Consider the following 20,561-nt stretch of genomic DNA (forward strand, 5'->3'; position numbering starts at 1 on the left):
GTGCGGGAAGATGTGTATGGTGGTGGCATCATGCTGGAGTTGACATAAGCAATTCATTTACCCACTCAACACTCCAAAAAGGCAAAGAATTTATGTGAATCAACAGCTGAGAGGTGTTGAAGGAAATAATTAATTAACACTATCATTGAAACTGCTAAAGGTGGAGAAAATGATGAAAGTTTTTTGAATTAATTATATATTTTTTGTATTCGTTGAGTCAGTGCAGGCTTGGTGGGCCAAAGGGCTTATTCCTGTGCTGTAATGTTCTTTGTTTTTTGTCCTTTAAACAAGATACAGAATGAATGGCAATGTAAATTTACAGCTGAGAGATATTCTCAGAGATTTACTGGGGCTAAACAAAGACTTTGTTTTACACGCGACTGAAATATTTAGTTTTCTTTGTATAAAAGGTTAATTGTGACGATTATAATTTTGCTGTACCAGCGTCATAGGAAAAGCATTGGAATTGAAAAATTTGAAAAAGATCTCAGCTAAAGCTTTAAAAATTTTGGTTTCATCTCCATTTGTCGACAGTTAGCTTTCTCTAAATTGTCCTTGTCCCTATGATCTCTCCCTCAAAATCAACAAAATGAAGGAGATAGTCATCAACTTCAGGAAGCATAGTGGAGAACATGCCCCTGTCTACATCAATGGGATAAGAAGTCTCACAACACCAGGTTAAAGTCCAACAGGTTTATTTGGTAGCACAAGACACTAGCTTTCGGAGCACTGCCCCTTCATCAGGTGAGTGGGAGTTCTGTTCACAAACAGGGCATATAAAGACACAAACTCAATTCACAAAATAATGGTTGGAATGCGAGTCTGTACAAGTAATCAAGTCTTAAAGGTACAGACAATGTGAGTGGAGAGAGGGTTAGGCACAGGTTAACGAGATGTGTATTGTCTCCAGCCAGGACAGTTAGTGAGATTTCACTAACTGAAATCTCACAGAAATCTCCGTTAGAGAAATCACTAGGGGGGGGGGGGAAGAGAGAGAGAGAGAGAGGAGGAGAGGTTGAGCTGCTAGCTGTCTGGCTGCTGATCTAAGGCAAGAGTTGCTGAGGAGTCACTCTTTTTGCACTCTTCTGTGGATCAGGAGGTGCCTGCCTGCCCCCATTTCCTAGTATGTACTGACTCCAATGTCTCCCAATCTCAACCACAAGTTCCCTTCCAAGTGCCAACGGCTTCCTGCTGCTAGCTTCCCCGCTGCCGGCTAGCCAGGCTGATATTTTGGGTGGCTATTATGCCAGAGACAGACCAATAGCATGCCAATTAAATGCCTCTTGTCACATTGTTAATGTCAAGGTCCAAATGTTTACATAAAAGTAGCCTTTTTTATAATTAAATAAATTAAATAGTAGTCCCTTCATTCACAGTTTTAGATTATATATCAAAATCTAGGATAAATGTTGAACTAAGTTCTGATGATAGGCCTGTTTCACTTCATAAATCTTCAGCAAGAATTGAAACTATGCACCAAAAAAGATCTATTTTAAAGTTCTTGCTCTTACCTTTTCAGATGTCAAACCCAACTTTTATTTGAATATAAACTCCTGTATAAATGCAGCAATACTTCATATATACATGCAAGTACCAGAGAAAATAGGTGTAATAAATGTTATGATGCATATCACAAAAGTTGTGATCTCCTCTGACATTTCTGATCATATAAAATTATACGATGAAATAAATAGCCTTTGACATTAAAATGAAGGAAACTAATGCCAGTAACCAATAATTTGCTGTCAGCATGGAAAGTATTTAACTTTCACTGCTTGTACAAACTTGAGGATCATTTTTTAAAAAAATGTTGATAAAGTTTTTTTTGTGCTTTTGACACCAAAATTTAAACAAACTATTTAATTGTTCTTTAAGGTAGGGGATTTCAGACTAGGTATAGCATAGACACAGTGCAGAGGTACCGGAGATATAAATACTGATTGGTCTGCAATGTCAGGAGAAAACACAAGTTACTATCTTTGTACATGCAAAACATCTATACCCAAAATATTAAATTGTCTTTCCTTTTTACCAAAGCTGCCTCAACTGTTGTGCTTTTCTAGCATTTCCTGAGTTTATTTCAGTTTTCCAGTGTTTGGGCAATTTTTAATTTGCGGGACAAAGATTAATTGATTTTGCCCAATGTGCCTCAAACACAGAAAAGCATACCCTACTGCACCGATATGATAATTCCAACCCCAATAACAGTCATTCTAATGAATTAGAACATAGAACATAGAAAAAATACAGTACAAACAGGCCCTTTGGCCCACAAATTGCGCCGGTCATGTCCCTACCTACCTAGGCTTATATATAGGCTTACCGATAACCCTCAATCCTATTAAGTTCCATGTACTCATCCAGAAGTCTCTTAAAAGACCCTATCAGGTTTGCCTCCACCATCACTGACGGCAGCCGATTCCACTCACCTGCCACCCTCGGAGTGAAAAACTTACCCCGACATCTCCTCTGTACCTACGCCCCAGCACCTTAAACCTGTGTCCTCTCATAGCAGCATTTCAGCCTGGGAAAAAGCCTCGAAGAATCCACCCGATCTATACCTCTCAACATCTTGTACACCTCTATCAGGTCACCTCTCATCCTTCGTCTCTCCAAGGAGAAAAGACCGAGCTCCCTCAGCCTATCCTCATAAGGCATGCCAACCAATCCAGGCAACATCCTTGTAAATCTTCTCTGCACCCTTTCAATCATTTCCACATCCCTCCTGTAATGAGGCGACCAGAACTGAGCACAGTACTCGAAGTGGGGTCTGACGAGGGTCTTATAAAGCTGCATCGATGGACCAAAAAGTGGGCCTGACAATCAATCTGACACTATGGCTAGTTTGGCGCATTGCGAGCAGGAGTGATATTGCACAAATTTATTTCATGGATTGCTTTTGCACTTAGCACTGCACCAGTCTGACCCACATTGGAATAGAAGCATCACAAATAGACATGAAAAATTAATACCACCTATCTGAAGAAAAGCAAAATAGCTTTTGCAAAAACAAATGCAGAATAAAAACTCTCAATGAATTTAAGAGTGCAATCCTTAAGTAAATAAACATATAACAATATAGGTTCACCAAAGGGTTGGCATATTCCTCTGTTTTGAACTACGCTGAGTTGGAAAGAACTGATTAATTCAACAATGTGTTAATCTGGCTGATCAAATGGAAAGCTTGTACTGAAACCCACTGATAAGTTTTACTACGTTAATAGAAAGATAAAGGGACAATTGCATAAATTATAAAATAACATGCAGTTGATTTGCTACATTAAATTAATTCTTCACATTCCATTTTATGAAGGAGTGGTCAATGCCATCCATGACTCCTCAGATACTGTCTGTGTCCATATGCAGCAAAAGGTGAAAAATGGCAAGTAACATTTGCACAACCCAAGTGCCAGGCAATGTCTCCAATAAGAGAGCATCTCACCAACTCCACTTGTCACTCAAGGGCATTACCATTGCTGAACATCCCAACATCAACATCCTGAAGAGTTACCTCTAACCAGAAACTGAACTGGATCAGCCAAATAAATGCTGTCATTACATGCAGAGGTGGGATGCAGGAAATTCATAGAAACCCTACAGTGCAGAAGGAGGCCATTTGGCCCATCGAGTCAGCACTGACAACAATGCCACCCAGGCCCTATCCCCATAACCCCATGTATTTACCCTACTAATCCCCCTGACACTAAGGGTCAATTTAGCATGGCCAATCCACCTAACCTGCGCACCTTTGGACTGTGGGAGGAAACCAGAACACCCAGGAGGAAACGCATGCAGACATGGGGAGAACATGCAAACTCCAAACAGTCACCCGAGACCAGAATTTAATCCAGGTCTCTGACACTGTGAGGCAGCAGTGCTAATCACTGTGCCAAAATGCCGCCCCCTCATGACTCCCTAAAGCTTGTTCACAATCTGTAAAGCACAAGTCAGAAGTGTGATGGAATATTCTCCACTTGCCTGAATGAATGCAGCTCCATTAACACTCAAGAAGCGCAACACCATCCAGAACAAAGCAGTCCATTTGATTGGACCCATCCACCACCTTCCACATTCAATCCCTCCACCATCAATGCACAATGGCAACAGGATGTGCCACCTCTAACATGTACAGAGTATCTCACCAAGCCTCATTTGACAGCACTTTTCAAGCCAGTGACTTCTACTTTTAGAAGAAAAAAGGCAGAAGTAGTTTGGGAAGACTGACCAACTGCAAAGTCCCATCCAAGCCACACAGCATTCTGACATTGAAATATATTATTTCCTTTACTGTCGCTTGGTCAAAACCTAGAAGACCCTTCCTGATAGCACTATAATTGTTTCTATGTCACTTGCACTGCAGCTGTTCAAGAAGGCACCTGATCAACACCTTTTCAAGGGCAATTAGGGATGGGTAACAAAGTCTGGCCCTGTCATATCCCATGAAAGAATATGAAAAAAAAATAGTCACAGCAAGTGTGGTTACAAGATCCAGGGTACGTGCAAGTTAAAGAATAATATGTTGCAAATGCAAGAAGAACTATAATATTCATAAAGCTCCTGACCCAGCTAGGTTGCATGTTAGAATCCTTGATGAATTAAAGCAGTAAATTAAAGATAGTTCAGATTTTTTTTTCAACGTCCATAAACACTGGAGTACTTTCAAACAGTGGAGGATAAAAATGTAGTTCCAATACGGCTGAATTCTGACCATTAAAGTCAGGCAACAGCCGAATGGAAAATCGGAATGTTTGAAGGTGTTCTATAGGATGGGATAAACACAGGCCTGGAATTTGCAGTAAGAATAACAGCGAGGTTACAGAATTCACGATTAATGAGTAAATTGGGCAGCAACATCTGACGTCAGTACATGCACAAGCTCAAATTACAATCAAACACCCTGACACTGAAAATTAATTTTCACAAGTATGAAGTCTCATTTCTTCAGGAATTAACTCTAGGGGATTTAAAAAAAAATTTTCTTGTCTTTCATCTCTCTCTCACAATCAGTTTTTTTGCTTTCTGAACATAATTTTTGTTACTAGTTTAAACTCTGCATGTTTCACTGAGGATTCTTCAGTCTGATTAGTTGAGAATACGCTGTTGCTTGCCACATTCACACATGTCCCAGAACCCTTACAGAAGGACCTATTGCATTTTTAAACATTCAATGACTATAAGTTGCCACCCAAAGTCCATGAGAAATGTGTGGGTTGCTGTAGGCATAATGAGTGATGGATCATTCGTTTGCTGCTGAATGCAAAATCCAGGCCATAATGTTCACAGGTAGGATAGGAAGGATTTTCATCCAGTTGTTTTTCCAGTTTCTTTTCACATTCTATTAAAGTCAGCGATTCAAACTGTGGAATCACACTGGAGAATTGGTTTCATAGGCACTCAAATGTACAAATCTCACTTACTTGGTGTTCCTTTATGTTTGTGCACAGACTGAGTGTCAGCAGGCTATTTGACAGTGGGGCTCATTTGCCAATGCGCTTCACTGGAAAGTGAACAGAAATGGGAATATGACTGATTTTTCAATCTTCAGGGAGACCATGGCCTGCGATCAGCACCACCCATCTCAGAAACCTACCCTAACATCGCCCCCTCCCTCCCAAACGCCTTGCCGTCTACAGCTTCAGCTCCAAACTCCCTTTTCTTGCCAAAGCACTTGAACATGTTGGCTTCCTCAATCCATGCCCACCTTTCCTATAATTCCGAGTTTGAACTCTTCCGATTCACACTAGAATAGAAACAAAGTCACAAATTATATCCTAATGTGACTGTGACCATGCTGGTCTATCTCTCCCGACCCTTCTCAACCTTCCTACAGCCGTTGACATTGTTGACCATGCCATCCTCCTTCAATTACTCTTTCACCAGCCCAGTGGGGCTGTCCTCATTTGGTTCAATATCTGCCTATCTAGAAAACCCACTCCAATGGTTTCTCTCCCTTCATCATTACCTCCAGGATCCCTAATTGAGGAATACATTTAATATGATCAATCAATTGTCATAGTTTTATCCATTTTATTCTTTAGTTTGGTCCTTGGTCCCAGCCTAGTTTGCATTTACATGCTTTGGTGACATTATCCAAAAATGCATCCGATTCCACATGAACACTGAGCTTTGCAGCTCTACCTCACCAGTTCGCCTCCTCTACTGACTTTTTTTGTTATGCTGCTTGTCCAATATGGAGTATTGGATGAAGAGAAATTTCCGTCAGTTGAATACTGGGAAGACTAAAGCTGCTGTCTTCACCCCAAACTCTGTAGTTTAATCACCAACCCTGAGTTGAGCATCTAATCCCATATCGTCTCCATCACTGAGACTGCCTCACTCCACCTCCATAATATCATCCATCTTCATCCCAACTCATCTTCTACTAAAACACTCACCCATGCCTTTGTTACCTCCTCACATCAACTCCTGCTCACTCATCAGCCCCGTGGTTGTTTTCTCATGGGTTGCCAGATCAGCAACCTGAGGTTTTAAAATTCTCATCATTCAGTTCAAATCTCTCCATGTCTCCACCCAGCACTATGCCAGTTAATTCCTCAAGCTCTACAATCCCTCAAGGTCTGTGTTGCCTCCAATTCTGGCTTCTGCACACCCTGATTTTCATCGCTTCTCCACTGGTGACCATGCTTTCAACCATCTAAGCTTTTACCTCTGGACGCTACTCCCTTAAACCTATCTACCTCTCTAACCTCTTTTCAGTTGCTCCCTAAAACCCAAATCTTTGACCAAACTTTTGGTCACCTGTCCTAATACCTCTTTATGAAGCCTGATATCAAATTATGTCTGATAACACTCCTGTGAAACATCAAGGAACATCTTTACTGCATTAAAAGTGCAACATAAATGCATACTGTTGTTGCAGCTGCTTCCACCACTGTCCTGGCGGAGAGGACAAAGAATCAAATCGAAAACCTGTCTATTTGGCTCTGTACCACAGCACAAAGTGCACTCACACTAGAGTAAGGATGTGGTTAATACTTATTGACTTCTATCTGTTAAGTAACTTTCTTTTAGAAGGACAGTTTAAATTAAAAGAAATACAATCAGCGATTGGCTGGCAACAATTAGCACCTAGACACACAACAAGTAGGACAATCTGTGCTAAGAGATCAGTTGAAAAAACAAACTGCCTTTATTAGGCCTGGACTTGAAAAGATATCTGCTATAGATCTGGAAAATTAAGGAGTGTGAGTCAAATTATGTGAGTTATTCTTATTAAAGCATTAGTCCAACTAATTGGATTAAGTAATACTTTGAACCATGTAGATTCTCCCATAGCCACTGTGAAAGAAAGGTTTAAAAAATACATTAGAATAGATATTTAAATAGTCTGATCAGCCATCAAATCTTCAAGCTCAAATGGTAACATGTTGAATTTTCTGGTCTTGCATCACAAGTATGGCTTAACTATCAATAGTTATCATGGCATATGTGTCATTATCAGTAATACTATCTATTAATGTTTACCTGGTCTCTATAAAACCCAATAAATGCCATAGAATCTTATTGTTTTGTGCAGTAACTGTAGGAAGGAATATTCATTCCCCAAGAACCATTCATTACTTTTTAATTACAGTCCGTTCGAATCTCCAGTAATCTATGCACCATTGCTGCTTAGATATACCAATACTGTACCACAGCACTGCATCACAATTGGCTGTTGCCAATTAGCTCAGGAGCAGCATGGCGCAGATCTGAAAGCAGATACTCCAGAAATCTTATGGTATGCAGAGGTCTGATCAGGTAGGTGAAAAAGTAATTGTATACACCTTGATTTATTTTATAGGCCTTGACTTAAGTTGGCCATCACATATACCAAGTGTTTGACTAATATTTTGCTCATACATATTCTAGGCTAGGAGCTCTCCCTTTTCATCTGTTGCTGTCCCTAGGTGCTTGCACAGAATGAACTACTCAAATGGGCAACAATAGAACTGCTCAATGAGAAGAATAGAAGAAAAAGCCATGATTGCAGAGCCGAAAGACATGAAAGGATACAACTCAGCTCCACTGACAAGAGGCAAAACAACAGTCGTTCTAAACTCCCAACCATGGAAAACAACCTCTCAGTACCTACCCTGTCAAGCCCATTCAATCTTAGATGTGTCAACAAGATCTCTTCTCAGTCTTTTAAACACCAAGTAGAATGGGTTTATACTCTCTAATCTCAATAGGACCAAACGCTCACTCCAGGAATCAACCTAGTAAACCTTCATTGCACCTCAGCTAAGACAAGTATATTCTTCCTTGGAAACCAAGACCAACATTGTACACAGTAGTCCAGGTGTAGTCTCACCAAAACCCTGCACAAATGAAGCAAGTCACCCGTACACTTGTACGCCAACCCCCTTTAAATGAAGACCAACCTACCTTTTGCCTTCCTAATTGCTTGCAGTACCTGCAAGTTCACTTTGTGTTTTATGTACATGGATCTAAATCCTGATGAATAGAGTACATTTAATAGTTTTCACCATTTAAAAAAATATTCTTTTATTTTTCCTACCAAAGTGAATAACCTCAGATTGCTCTGCATTATGCCCCATCTGCCATCTTCTTGCCCAATCACTTAACCTGTCAATATTTCTTTGCAGACTCTTTGCGACTTTCTCAAAGTTTACTTTCCCATCAGCATATTATCAGCAAATCTAAAGACAGATTACACTCCATTTCTTTATACAAGTCATTAATATAGAACACTGAAAATAGCTGAGGACTCAGCACCTATCCTTGTGGCACCAGAGGAATAGCCGACTAACTTGAAAATGATTCTCTTATTCCTACTCATTGACTTCTGTCCTTTGGCCAATGCTTCACCCATGCTAACATATTACCCTCAACACCCATGCGTCCTTATCTTTCGAAAATATACCATCTCCTCTGGTACCCTTTATTTACCCTGCTAGTTACATCCTGAAAAAAATAACAAATTTGTAAAGAATGATTTATTTTTCATTAAGCCATGTTGACTCTATCTAACCATATTATGATTTTCTAAGGCACAGCTTACCAGCACCATCAACCCATTTCTGCTTCAAAGTCCCACAGTTCCAAAACACAGAGAAAAAACATGGAGAGTTTTGGCTCATGCACATGAAGTCTGTCTTATTCAACTCTGACTCTGTTCCTCATGCATTTCCCCATTTAGGCTGCTAACTCAGATTAAACTAGAAAGTGCAGAACCTCACACTCAGATAAGATAGCAAGCTCCAAGAGGTTGCAGACAATGCTGAAGGATTCACAACCATCATCAGAAGTGCCAAGCAGATGTCTCCTCTTGAAGTTCCCAGCATTTCAGCCAATTCGATTCACTTTATATGATGTCAAGAAATGGCCGAGAGCCCAAATACATCAATGTCTACTGACCCTCTCAGCATCCTGGTTATAATGTCAAAGATTTGTGCTTCAGAACCAGCTACTCTTTTAGCCAAGTTGTTTCAGTACAGATACAACACCTGCATCTTCCAGGCAATATGGAAAATTGTTCAGGTATTTCCAGTCTACAAAAAGCAGAATATATTTAATCCAGCCAATTATTGTCCCATAAGCCAAAACTCAATCATTAGCTAAGTGAAGGAAGTTATAATCAACAATGGTATTAAATGGCATCTGCTCAACAACAACCTGCTCATTGATGCTGAGTTCAGGTCATACATGTGCATAATTGTTAGCAAAACCAGCTACAGATCTGGTTACATTTATGGAACAAACTGGTCATCAGAACAAAAAATTGTGCAAGTGAAACCCAAAACAATGGGGACAATTAAAGGGAATAGAATGGAACATACATTATAGAAACAAGTCATTTGGGCCAACTACTGTGTGCTGGTGCTACTTCACAGGAAACTCCTTCCATTCCCTGTACCTTGTCTAATGATTTTGAAAACCTTTAGAAAGACACAGAGGTTATCTTAACCTATAAGCAATCATTGCCAAGACTGAAGTCAGGTGATTAACAGTAAGGAATAACAGGTAAAAATGAATAAAGGAATCCAAGGTACAGCTGTGCCTGTAGGGAAGCACACAGTCTCCTGTTGAAGCAAAGGTGATGTTGCATGAGGTGATTGTGCAGAAGGATGTCCTCAATGCCACTTCACAGCACATTTCCATAACATTTGCAACATTTTATTTACCGTAAAAATATTCTCTACTTCAGGATGTTTTATCATAATATTTAATGCCAACAACAAAACTAGCATCTGGTCTAGTTTGAATCCACAACCAGTTCAACTAACCAACCAAGCTTTGCAATTCTTTCCTCTTCTTCACATACAAGATCTTTTTATGATGTAATTTTGATTAGCTGAGATGGGTGCAATACTCTTGAAATAGACTGATGATTTAAAGTAATGCTAGACTGATTTGGCTTAATACCTAGACTTGTCAGGCACAGGCTGGGAAAGTTCCAGGCAACGCAGCATGTTTCTGAGGCTGAGCGTCGAGCTTCAGGAGCCAAGCCCCCTTTATCGTGGCACTATCTGCTGTAAACCAAATAAGTTAAAGGTCCATTGAATTTAAAGATCCTTGAGAGGTCAGAGAGATGGTAAGTGCCAAAGGCAAGTGGATAGCACTTGGAGGGGGGGGGGGGGGGGGGGGGGAAGAGAGAGAGAGAGAGAGAGAGAGAAGCAGGGCCATTGCCCAGGGGAAGTTTGCACTTCTAGGCAATTGCCTTTCAAACCTTACCTCTGAAATCCGAAGGGCATCTTTGGGGCACTGCCCCCTCATAAGATTTTCCATGTTTCTTTGAACTGTTGGATTCCGCAACATATCTTACACAAATCCAGGTCATGAGCCACTGTTAACCATTTCGTTGGGCTGAACATCATTAAGTATAATATTTTACTCTGAGTGAGATAAATCCTGAAACCTTCAGTTTTAAATGAAAGTCCAATGGTGACAACTCCATATCTGAGACTGCTTCAATTAGTTTCACCAAAAACACAAGTCCTGCATTACTTTCAAGCTGCCAATAATGTTGCATTATTTGGATACAGATCAAGATCTGATCATAAGCAACTTGTATTTTGTTAAGCACTTTCAAATAATAGGGGAGTTAATAAACGCTAAATCTAAACAGGAGTCCTTCTTGGTGTGGAGAAAAACAGTCCAGTAAAAGAAAAAGTAACAATGAAGCACAGGAGAGTGGTTAGTGATTTTTTTGTTTTGCTTTGCAATCAACAATTAGATGATTCTATGTTGCAGATGTTATTTTCCAGATAGAAGGTGGATGGGTAATCATTGTCAAAATTACCCGCAGTGCTTGGGTCCCGAGAGTGCTTCTTTAAAGATACCAGATACCTAATTATTCTGCATATGGTTTCCAATTAACATTTGATAAAGAAACCAAATCAATCACAGTCCAATATAATAGGAATATCGTCAACCTCTATTAAAATACCTTCACAATGAGATTAAGATCGACCCAAACCTTAGAAAAGTGTCCCCTACTTCAATGGTGAAGTATTTCCAATTCAGGCAAAATTCTCAATTGGATTGACTAGTAATACAAAGTTATACAGTTTATAAGTCACTCTTGTTCATTAATCTAGGATAGAGGCGAATGCAGGGAGGTGAAGAGACAATATCCTAATCCACTGCAATATTGGTCTCCCATAATCTCCAATCTGAAAGAAAATTCCGAGCTGCCACAATGTAGCTGCAGTATCTAGCACCCAGCATCTCTTCAACGCCCGATGAGAAAAACCATGGAAACCAAGTTCAAATAATCTACCCTAAGTAGTGCTCTCAGTAAGTAGGAAATACTCACTTCAGAAGCTGTTTTTCTTGCATAAATTAAACGAAAAAGAAATGGCAAAACAGAAACACTAAAGGCTCATACTGTCTGTTGGTTTGGTGTCTGGCTGCCTGGGATTTTCCATCAAGGTTAAATATAAGAAAATAAGTTCAGTACTTTGAGAGCTTACCTTGGCTGGCGGTATTTCTAGCAAAGCTCCAAGCTCTTCAAATGTAATATTATTGTACAGTTTACTGGCAGAAAGCAGGTTGTGCTCAATGACTGCCCTGTCCAGTATACTGGAACCTGGTATTAGGGAGGAAACATCACATCATTACAATAGATACAATGTCACATGGATTTTTTAAATGATTAAATTTTGATTAAAAAGAAACCTGAGGGTTGTCAGTTGCTGGCCCAAAGTCTTTAACATTTTAAGTAATCAGAAAGGGGAATTATATTGCAATAAATGTTCAACTTTGAGACAGTGCAATAATTGCAGTATGGTGTTAGTTTACATATGGCAAGCTCTCAGCTTTCCCATTGGGAGCAATAATCAGAGAAGAAACCCTCACCATACTGTGTTTATATGTCTGGGAGGATCTCTTAGGCCTCTCACAAAGCTGGTATACATCCAACCACTAGGAATAAAAGTCCAAGGTTTTTAATTTCCCTTTAGGTGAGCATCTGCTTTGCTCTACACATTCCATGATAAATCTTATTAAAGATGTAGCAAAATATGGAGAATCATGAGCTTAAGCACATCTTACTCAATCTATGGTGACTTAATAAATCTCCAAATTGGCAAAACTAAGTTTCAACAGTAGCATCCTAATAAGGCTAAAGCAAATGATAAATTAACTCTTTTAAAGAAAACCTAGAGCAACACACTGATACAGAAGTGGCATATGGTTAGCATTGCTGTCTCACAGCGCCAGGAACCTGGGTTCAATATCAACCTTAGGTCACTGTCTATGTGGAGTTTGCACGTTCCCCGTGTCTATATGGGTTTCCTCTGGGTGCTCCAGTTTCCTTTTGCAGTTCAAAGAGTGCAAGTTAGGTTGATTGGCCATGCTAAATTGCCCTTTGTGTCCAAGATATGTCGGTTAACGAGATTAGTGGGGTCATGGAGATAGGGCAGGGTGTGCCTGGGTAAGATGCTCTGTCGAAGAGTCGGTGCAGACTCGATGGGCCGAATGGCCTCCTTCTGCATGTAGGGATTCTATGAAACCTATTTAAATAAATTGCAAATGAAGTTTCTGCTGCCAGGAAGGACAACATGCAACACCAAATTTATTGAAGAAACCATAATTTGTAGCATGTGTTGAATTCGACTATTTTCATTATTTAATATCACCTTTAACTTACTTGATTTATTTGGCTGTGGATATGGCATGTATTTCCTTCTATACCATTTCAATCCTATTACTTGCTCAACTGATACTCAAAAAATAAAATCTAAGTTTATTTCTACAAAGTTAAATTAGCTCCATAACATTTTTAAAACATTAGGGTTACACTGGTGATCCACAATGTCGCATAGCATGTGACAAAGTTTATGCAGGCAGGACACTAAACTTAAAAACCATCAGGCACTTCTGAGGAAGTAGACTGTGAAGATGCCGAAATCACAGCTTTCGGGCTACACACAGTCTCTGAGATTTGGGAATTTGTTTCTAGTTCTACTTGTACTTATAATTCTGATATACTGGCTAGTCTGATTTGAACTTTATTGGGCTGGAGGTTTGAAGAGATTTGAAGAGAGCTGTTTTAGCACTGTTAACACATTGATGAATTTATCAAAAACAGGACACTATCTCTGTTGAAAGCTTGAAATGCATGCAAATTATGTGAGCATGAATTTAAACATGCAGTGTGGCCTAAGGCTCCTTGGCATGCAGTTACCCAGCTTACAATTGCAAGTGGGTGGATAGCTCTGTGCTAGTCAGTTAAACAATGGCACAGTCAAAATGTCTGCACCAAGAGCACAAAAGATAGAGCCTGGCTTGGCAAATTCAAAATGAAAAGGGCAAGGTGAATTAGAAATTATGGACAGACATATCTAGACTCAACAGATAGCTATACCTGCTCACAATCTCTCATTTCTGGTCATTTCAAGCTTGTGAGCCACATACACAATAAGAATCCATTGAGACTTGAAACTACTTACCACAATCGTAAAACCTAAAACAAAATTTATACAGTTTCAAAAAATCTTTGCTATCATAAAATATAAACAGAATTTTTTTCTTTTGACGTTTCTTCACACGCACACTTTTTTCCCTTGGGGGGAATAGTGGGGAAGTGGTGGAAGGAATCCGGAACTGATTATCGGCCTGTTGAACTGCATTATGAATGCTCCTTCAGTGGCCAACAAGTCCTGGTGTTGGACTTGAACCCAGAGCTTCTGGTTCATGAGGAATACTTGATGACAAAGCATTGTACAGACAATTTATCCCCCTCATGAACTGAAAGAACAGAAACAATGCAATTCACCCCAGGAGATAAATGAATCAATGGTTTTCCATTACATAGCCTCCATTTATGAAAGTGTTTTCCAATTAAAGAAGTAGGAAACTTTAATTACTATCAGTGACTGAATTGTCAACATGCTAATTTAACCAGTAACAAGCTGCCATACAAATACAGTTTTAAGATTTTGAACTTTTTAAAAATCCAATTTTGTCCCTTCCCCTCTTCCTCACGTGAAGGCATTGATTCATGCCAAGGTATATTTTCAATGGAAATGCCAGCCATTTTATGCATAAAAAGTGACTAACCTTAATATGTGAACCTAGGCAATTAATAATGGTGGGAAATTCTACTGTGCAGGGCATCACAGTTAAACTTGATCAGGTTGGCAGATTTTCTCCACTTACTTAAACTTTGCATTGCACTCTGGTCAGAAATGAAAATTGGTTGATTCCTCCCCCCACCCAAGGGAATTATAACACATTAAGTACTATCCAGACTGAAATCAGCTAACTCAGCTGTTCTACAATAGGTGGTGTCTTCAATTAATCTTAGAAATATATGTATAGCTTTTTGCCACTGATCAAGATTGCCACTTTCAACATAGAAAGGCAATGGAAAATGCTAGTCTCCTATAGTGTGCTACATTCCGAGGAAAATATTATATCTCTTCCTTTACTTCCCCTAAACGAATACCAGAAGCAAATGGACTGAGTTGAAGTTGCCCAATCCACAATGGCTTTAAACAATTAACTAACGCCCTCAGGATGAACGAATATAACCAGGGCTATTGATCTGCATCAACAAAAAATGTTTTTATTACATGGAACTGTGAAACTTTTGCTGCTTTTCTAGAGATTAAGTTCTGCAGTACCATTCATTTTCATTTAAAACCATATATCAGTGACCTTGATGAAAACCTTAAATGTATAGCAGTCTGCACTTAGTCTCATCATTCAGTAATTAACAAGAATTTTAGTTGCTCTACCAGGAAGGAGGAGGACAATAATACAACCAATGAAGAAGAGCAACATGCATTTTTTTGCAGTCAGGCCTTAACAGATGTACTGCATTGAAGTTTTCTACACGGTTACGTGCAGAACTCAACAACGTATAGTGCTTCAACACAACGCACCAACACTCGGGCTGGACTTGAGCAACATTGCCCGCATGTGCGTCCTTGGCCTGGCAGAATGTTAATATTCACTCTGTCAAAAATAAAGTTTACAATACCAACAGTATACAGTGGATCATGCACAAAACATTCCGCTACACACTACAAAAAAAGGTGTGAAACACACACCTTCAGGACAAAAACTGACTGTGAAGACTTTACCATCAGCAGTCGTTGCTTTCTGGTGAGGCATCAGCATGGCAGCAAACTCCTGCAGCTGGTTCCCTCGAATAATTCTATCCAGATACATTTTCTCTAGAATGCCATAAGCTGCAAGTTGCTGGCAGCGTTCATCCTTAAACAGGGTTGCCAGCATACGGGAACGCTGCTGTCCTGCAGGGGAAATACAACCAACAGAATTGCTGTGAATTTTAAAACTTAAACTTTGTTGCACTGCAGTATTTGTTCACAATGTTACATCTATACATGGAATCTGGTTTCCCATTCATGCTTGCCTAAAAAACAATCTGCTGCATTAAAATAAGACATAAAATAGAATGAATTTAAATATATAAATATTTCTATGACATACCCACTTTTTAATAATCCTCGACATTACACCGAATAAAACTCTAAATTAAATAGAATGAAAGGAAAGTTTAAACCTAGCCCTTTTGCCAAATCTATGACAAACTGTGGAAATGTAAAGGCCTAGATGCATCTGATTGAAACATTAGCCAAATTTATTTGAATACGTTTCTACAGTTGTGCATCCAGATCTCTTTCCAAAATTGAGAAAAAATATTTATATGCATGCCCTGGATTTAGCTTTTGGCCTCACTTTATGACCCATCTGTCCTATGAATTTCAATACAGATGTTCACAAAAGCAAAATGAGACCACAACATATACGTGTAGTTAGACAAGCAAGTGTCGTTAAGTTTTATTTGAATGCAAATGCAAAGATTTGTTATTGCAGATTCGATATTCCACGTATAGCTCCAAAAGTTACTAGGGCTCTTTTTGGATCAATTCTGATTTGCCTAAAATTCACTTTAAAAAGTTATTTTTACTCAACAGAATTCTGTAGTTTTCTGCTATAACATTAAAATCAAAACTAGAAAGGCTGATAACAGTTCCAAAGTTCAATAAATAACAGAACTAGTATATTTTCTACACTAAATTTTGGCTTTTGCAGGAAGTCATCTCATCTGATACATTTACATTTGAAATAAATAATGGTTCAAAAAATGATTTACCAAAGTTAAGTCTGCTTCCAGAACTGAACAATTGGTTTGCCATTTACAAACATGCAAATGTAGCAACAATGTGATTTGCCAACTTTTAATATCAAACAGCAAAACTATAATTTTATGTATTTCTGAATTGATGGCATGACAATGAAATGCAACATCTCTAAATATTCTTTCAAAATATTGTTACTGAAGCTAGTTAATTGCTCTACCCATAATGCTTGGATTTCCAGCCACCAGTCAAATTCATATCTTAGGCTTCAATTTCTTTTCAAAATATCTCTCTATGGAAATGCTTCCTGAGCTCGCTACTGGTTTACTGGACAGAGATTTGAGATCAGCTTTGAAGGAGCCTGGATCTCAGATCATTTTTGTGTTACTGATTCAGGAGGAGTTTTGAAGACAGAAACTTCAAAAAGGGATCAAAATGAGAGAAAATTTACACTACAATAATTATAATTTTTTAGAACACCACCAAATGTTAATTTATTAGTGTACTTATCCATTAATGGAGACTAGCACATTGCACTCTAGTCCATGAACAAATCCATAAGCATGCTGGTTCAAACTTGGGACTGCAAACCAAAATAGGTCAACTCAACTAATAGTTATTGCCCACATTGCTGCTAGAACTATCCACTGCCTTGGTATTACTGGTCTACAATATAAATGTATTACCTGCTGATGCTAGAATGGTGCAGTGTAGTGCGTGCTTTAATGCCTCTAATCGCTCAGTCTCGTGTACTATAGACTTGTACGAAAGTTCATTATATCGCTGAGCAGCTTCAATAAATTTCCTTCTGTAGTCGAGGACACGAGCATAGCACACCTGAAGACAAAATCATAGAAGAATATTTCACTTTCAGAAAATAAAAGTTTTTAACCATTGTAAAGTTCTAAAACGACTAGGTGATAAACATGAACCTGTTTTACTTTTCTAGATAGCATATATCTAAGCTAGTTATCAAAATGGTAATGATGATTAACATTTAAAAAATTAAAAAGTCTGAAGCTTAGACTACCACAAACTAAATTGCAGTGATACAAAATATCTTATTAAGGGATGGCGAAGTGAAGAATAGTGATATGTTTGTAAACAAATGACTTATACAGTGGAATAATGATTAAAAACTAAAAATGTGAGCACAAATAATGAAATCAACAATTCCAATTTTTAAGAAAATTAGTCGGATATCTTTTTCTATCTGTACATTTGTCATTACGTGGTTCTCAAAACACAATACATCTGAAAGTAATGCAATTTAATTATAACTAAGTGAGAAATTTGAAGAGATTATTACAATCCATTTGATGTTACTACAGGACGGGAAGGTCCCAGGATGAAACCCTGAGTGAACAGTCACAGGACTGCCAATTAGCTTTTAAAAACAGAAAAAGAAATTGTGAGCACCCTAACGGACTTTCCCCCTCTCTGACCCAAGGATTCTAAGACACATGTAGGGCGCGATCTTACCTGCCGTTCACACCATACTGCCACTACAGTGAAGTTGGAGAATTTGGCAGGCAGCCAAATCTTCATTCACTGCAGCAGGATGGGAAATTTCTGCCAGCTTGAATGGTGGTAAGATTCCAGCTGTAATGCTCATACTGCTCCCTTAGCTATAATCAGCTAACTCAGATCAGATAGGGAATTTAACTTGAGGCTAATGTTTTTATTTCAGATGATAACCGAGAATTACTGCATTCTTCATACTGTAGGAATATTCACATCGCTTCACTGGTCTTTATCCATGTAAGTAACAGCTGTTTTTCAAAAGTGTCATTCTACCTTGTAATGTATCTGTAGCTGTTCATTGGTTGACTCATTTTGAAGTAGAGAAGCCCGGTTTATGTAAGCTTCTGCCTGCACAGGATCATCATCTTCCAGGTACAAACGAGCAATTTTCAGATAGGTATCCAGTTTATAGTCCACATTATATTGTCTTCAAAAAGAATAAGATTTAATAGTAAACAAACAATATTTTTAACTTAAAACCAAAAGAAATCCTGATATGTTGCAAAATATGAGCATACATTCAGGATTTAAACTAAAAATGTATTTCCTTTGGATACTAAACTCAAGGTAAATATTGTGCATTTCCTTATTTACTGAACATTCAGCAAATTTCAAGTTTTATTTTACAAGTTCCAACCAACATTTCCTTTTTATTTGTTCTTGGGGTGTGAACTTTACAATTGCCCCCGAGAACCATTCTGGCGTTTCCCCCTCAGTTAGTTGGTTAATTATGCACCACCATTCACAATTGGATATGGCAAGATTGCAGAGCTTTATTTGGTTGTGGGATCACTTAGCTCTCTACCTATTGCATGCTACTCTGTTGGTTAGCATGGATGTAATTTTGTGTTGTAGCTTCACCAGGTTAGCATCGCATTATTTGGTATGCCTGGTGCTGCTCCTGGCATGCTCTCCTGCACTCCTCATTCAACCAGGACTGGCCCCCTGGCTTGATGGTAATGGTAGAATGGGGGACATGTCAGACCATGAGGTTGTTTGAACTGTTGTAGGTTGTAAGGCACGGTTTCAACCAAAGAACGGAAGCAGCTGGTAATTTCAGACAAAACCATGTTGTGCAATGATGGGAATGGAGGCCAGTTTCCCCACTCCACTGAGATTTTATCTTGGCCATGTTATTATTAGAAGAGACATAATAGACATCAAAACATGCCCAATAAGGGAAAATCAGGAGACAATACCAAGCCAATTTCACACAATTTCCTGTGGATAGCTTCACCATGTCACTGGCAGAAGGCTGAACGCAGGTCATTCACCCACCCACTCTCTTCCTAAAAGACATGTTGCCCAGAGAACCCCGGTAGGGGAAGGCTGACAGCCAGCCAACAGAGTACACCGCAAAAACAAGATGTATATATTGGGAAGGCAATAGTCATGGGTGATTTTAACATGCAAATGGACTGGATTAATCAAATTGGCAAGGATGACCTCAAGGAAGAGTTCATTGAATGTATTAGAGATTGTTTCACGGAGCAATGTGTGGTGGAACCAACCAGGGAGCAGGATATTCTGGATTTGGTATTGTGTAATGAGCAGAGATTAAGTAGTGATCTCATAGTTAAGGATCCTCGGGGGAAGTGTGATCGTAATATGATAGAATCTAAAATTCAGTTTGAGGGCGTGAAATTCGGAGTTGCACACTCGCATTCTGGAGTTAAACAAAGGTAATTACGTAGGCATGAGGACAGACTTGGCCTTAATGGACTGGACTGGATGGCTAAAAGGTAGGACAGTTGATGAGCAGTGGCAGTTAAGGAGATATTCAATTCCTCACAACTAAAATATATTCTAGAGAGGAAGAAAGATTGTAAAAGGGGAAAAAACATCCATGGCTAAGCAAGACATTTAAGGACAACATAAAGGCATACTATATTGCAAAGATCAGTGGCAGGCTGGCAGATTGGGAAACTTTTAAAGATCAACAAAGGGTTACTAAAAATGAAATAAAAATAGCAAAGGTAAATTATGAAATGAAAACGAGTACAAAATATAAAAAGGATAGCAAAAGCTTCTATAAGTATAGTAAAGGGAAGAGAGTAGCAAAAGTGAATGTTCGTCTCTTGGAGGATGATACCAGGGAGTTAATAGTGGGGAACACAGAAATGGCGGAGGCACTAAATCAATATTTTGCCTCAGTTTTCATGATGGAGGACACCAAGTACTCTCCCAATAATGCAGAAGTAATAGAAAGGGAGGAACTTAGAACAGCCATCACCAATTGGGAAATACTACTCAACAAACTATTGGAATTGGAAGGCAGACAAGTTCCCAGGGCCTGATGGCCTACATCCTAGGATATTAAAGGAAGTGACAGTGGAGATAGTAGATCCATTGGATATAATATTCCAAAATTCCCTGGATACAGGAAAAGGTCCCAGTGGATTGGAAAAATGCTAATATAATGCACTTATTCAACTGGAGGGAGGCAGAAAGTAGGAA

General features: G+C 39.0%; 1 protein-coding gene across 4 annotated transcripts in view; it reads right to left on the bottom strand.

Annotated features, from left to right (window-relative positions):
* Nucleotides 1-20,561, bottom strand: part of cops4 (COP9 constitutive photomorphogenic homolog subunit 4 (Arabidopsis)) — a 59,158-nt gene that overhangs the window by 17,995 nt on the left and 20,602 nt on the right. For 2 of the 4 annotated variants that reach the window (XM_078214402.1, XM_078214411.1), the window contains exons 5-8: nt 18,378-18,531; nt 17,267-17,417; nt 15,525-15,728; nt 11,940-12,055 (exon numbers count right to left, since the gene is read on the bottom strand). In XM_078214402.1, coding sequence (XP_078070528.1) covers nt 11,940-12,055; nt 15,525-15,728; nt 17,267-17,417; nt 18,378-18,531 — 625 coding nt within the window. The remainder of the gene's footprint in view (nt 1-11,939; nt 12,056-15,524; nt 15,729-17,266; nt 17,418-18,377; nt 18,532-20,561) is intronic. The other 2 variants (XM_078214429.1, XM_078214420.1) reach the window with 1 other exon arrangement.

This window comes from Mustelus asterias, chromosome 1, assembly GCF_964213995.1.
Source record: "Mustelus asterias chromosome 1, sMusAst1.hap1.1, whole genome shotgun sequence".
In the NCBI taxonomy this organism is placed as follows: domain Eukaryota; kingdom Metazoa; phylum Chordata; class Chondrichthyes; order Carcharhiniformes; family Triakidae; genus Mustelus; species Mustelus asterias.